Below are 2,023 nucleotides of genomic sequence, written 5' to 3' on the forward strand. Positions count from 1 at the left end.
GGCTTATAAAAAAAGATGGCGGCAAACTTTTTAGCAGGGCCTGTTGCGACAGGACAAGGGGGAATGGCTTTGAACTAAAGGGGGGTAGATTGAGACTAGATATAAGGAAGAAATTTTTTATGCTCAGGGTGGTGAAACACTGGCACAGGTTGCCCAGAGAGGTGGTGGATGCCCCATGCCTGGGAACATTCAAGGTCAGGTTGGACGGGGCTCTGAGACCTGATCTAGTTGAAGATGTCCCTGCCCACGGCAGGGGGGTTGGACTAGATGATCTTTAAAGGTCCCTTCCAACCCAAATTATTCTATGATTCTATGATTTATTGCTTTTTTAACAACACCCGAGACTTTTGCCTTATCATTCCTTATCTGTCAGGCTGCAGCCTGCATCACCGTCTGAACCTGTAAGACAGAACTGATTCATCAGTACCACCTGTACCCATCCCTACCCACATCAACCACCAGACCGAGGGCTCGATCGTCATACGCAGCCTCACCAGGATAAAGTGTCCGAAGAGGTTGGTAGCAAACACCTCCTGCAGTCCATCTCCGTTAAGCCTGTCTGTCTGGGTCATTATGCCTTCCGCAGTGGTCAGCATGTGAAGCACCTTCCTGGAAGCCAAGGACAGGAGTTAGAGAGGAACACTGCCAGGAGGCATCTACTATTCCCCCACTTCAGTCCTTCAGAAGTATCCCCCACCTCACAGGCACCACACAGACTCTCTAGTTTCACCTTCAAGGGCTCTATTAATCCATGAAAAAATGACTGGAAAAAGTTTACCTAATATCCTAGCCCCTTTATTTGCAAGTATCTCAATACTGACTAGACCAGATTAGACTTGTCCCTTCCGTCACTTCACCACAGTGAAGTGCCATTAAAAAAGTCTTGCTCTTCCATTTCACATTCAGATAACAAAATCAAGCTCCAGCGTGGAACTAAGCCCCAGGGCCATGCCTAATTCAGATAAGGAAAGCAGTCTAGCATCTATGTTCAACACCCCAACAACTGTACGAGACTTGATGCAAGTCACTTTGCTCCCTAGCTCAACTTCCCCATGTTGCTTATGGAATAGTGACGCTTATCCCCATGGTGCTTATAGAACAAGCATCAACTCTTAGCTTCACAAAATACCATGATCCACAGCTGAGAACAACTACAAAAACCAACAGTGGAACCAAAACAACAGTAAGGAGACCCAGTAAGAGCAAACTTCACCTCCCCAGCAACACACCAGCATTTTTCACTCAATGCCTAGTGCCAGGAGCTCCAGGCTTTGAGCGAACTCTTGCCCTCCCCCTGCAGGCAGTGGGCCTCACACCAGGGATCAGAAGGAGCACCGGGTGCCTTGGAGCACTTCACCCAGCTGCCAAGCCCACCCCACGCAAGGCCATGCATCCCACAGGGATGTGCTCTGTGTTACGCTGGGAAAGGGAGATAGGGTCTTCAGCCCTGGGCCCAAGGGCATGCCTTGGCCACGATGATGCTGCCAGCACCCCATACTGCCCACAAGCCGGGGACTGGACCCCCCCCAACATCTCCTACCCAGTGAGGAGACCATGCCAGAGTGCCTTGAAGTTCACGTGTGGGTTGGGCATGATCCCAGCATTGAGGTAGACAAAGTCCAGGCGCTGAAACCTGTGTAGGAAAGAGCACAGGGGTGAGGGGCAGAGGGTGGACAGGGGGGTCCGGTGCGGCGGAGTGCAGGCAGGGGGGGTATGGTGGGGTGGAGGACAGAGATCTGATACCTGCAGCGGAGCTCACGGGCGACACGCAGGACGGAAGCCAGGCTACCCAGGTCCACTTCCACCGTAGAGACCTGGGCGGCGGGGTGGGTGGCCAGGATGAGGTCTCGCGTGGCTTCGCTCTTCTGGGCGTTGCGGCAGGCGATACAGAGATGGATGCGGCCATCCTCCTCCAGCAGCCGCCGGCACAGCGCTAGCCCCACGCCGCTGCAACGGTACGGTGTCAGATACAACGCTGAGCGAGCTAGGGCGGGGCGGGGCAGGCCCGGCCAGGCCCGGCCCG

The 2,023-nt window shown here is 53.8% G+C and overlaps 1 protein-coding gene across 1 annotated transcript in view; it reads right to left on the reverse strand.

The window, feature by feature from the left end:
- The window catches only part of HSD17B7 (hydroxysteroid 17-beta dehydrogenase 7), a 7,813-nt gene extending 5,872 nt beyond the window's left edge, over positions 1 to 1,941 (reverse strand). The window contains exons 1-3 of the mRNA XM_019473669.1: positions 1,744 to 1,941; positions 1,541 to 1,633; positions 495 to 609 (exon numbers count right to left, since the gene is read on the reverse strand). Coding sequence (XP_019329214.1) covers positions 495 to 609; positions 1,541 to 1,593 — 168 coding nt within the window. The 5' untranslated portion in view covers positions 1,594 to 1,633; positions 1,744 to 1,941. The remainder of the gene's footprint in view (positions 1 to 494; positions 610 to 1,540; positions 1,634 to 1,743) is intronic.
- Between the last annotated feature and the right edge of the window lie 82 nt (positions 1,942 to 2,023).

The sequence above is a fragment of the Aptenodytes forsteri genome, unplaced genomic scaffold (genome assembly GCF_000699145.1).
Source record: "Aptenodytes forsteri isolate BGI_AS27 unplaced genomic scaffold, ASM69914v1 Scaffold104, whole genome shotgun sequence".
Classification (NCBI taxonomy): Eukaryota; Metazoa; Chordata; class Aves; order Sphenisciformes; family Spheniscidae; genus Aptenodytes; species Aptenodytes forsteri.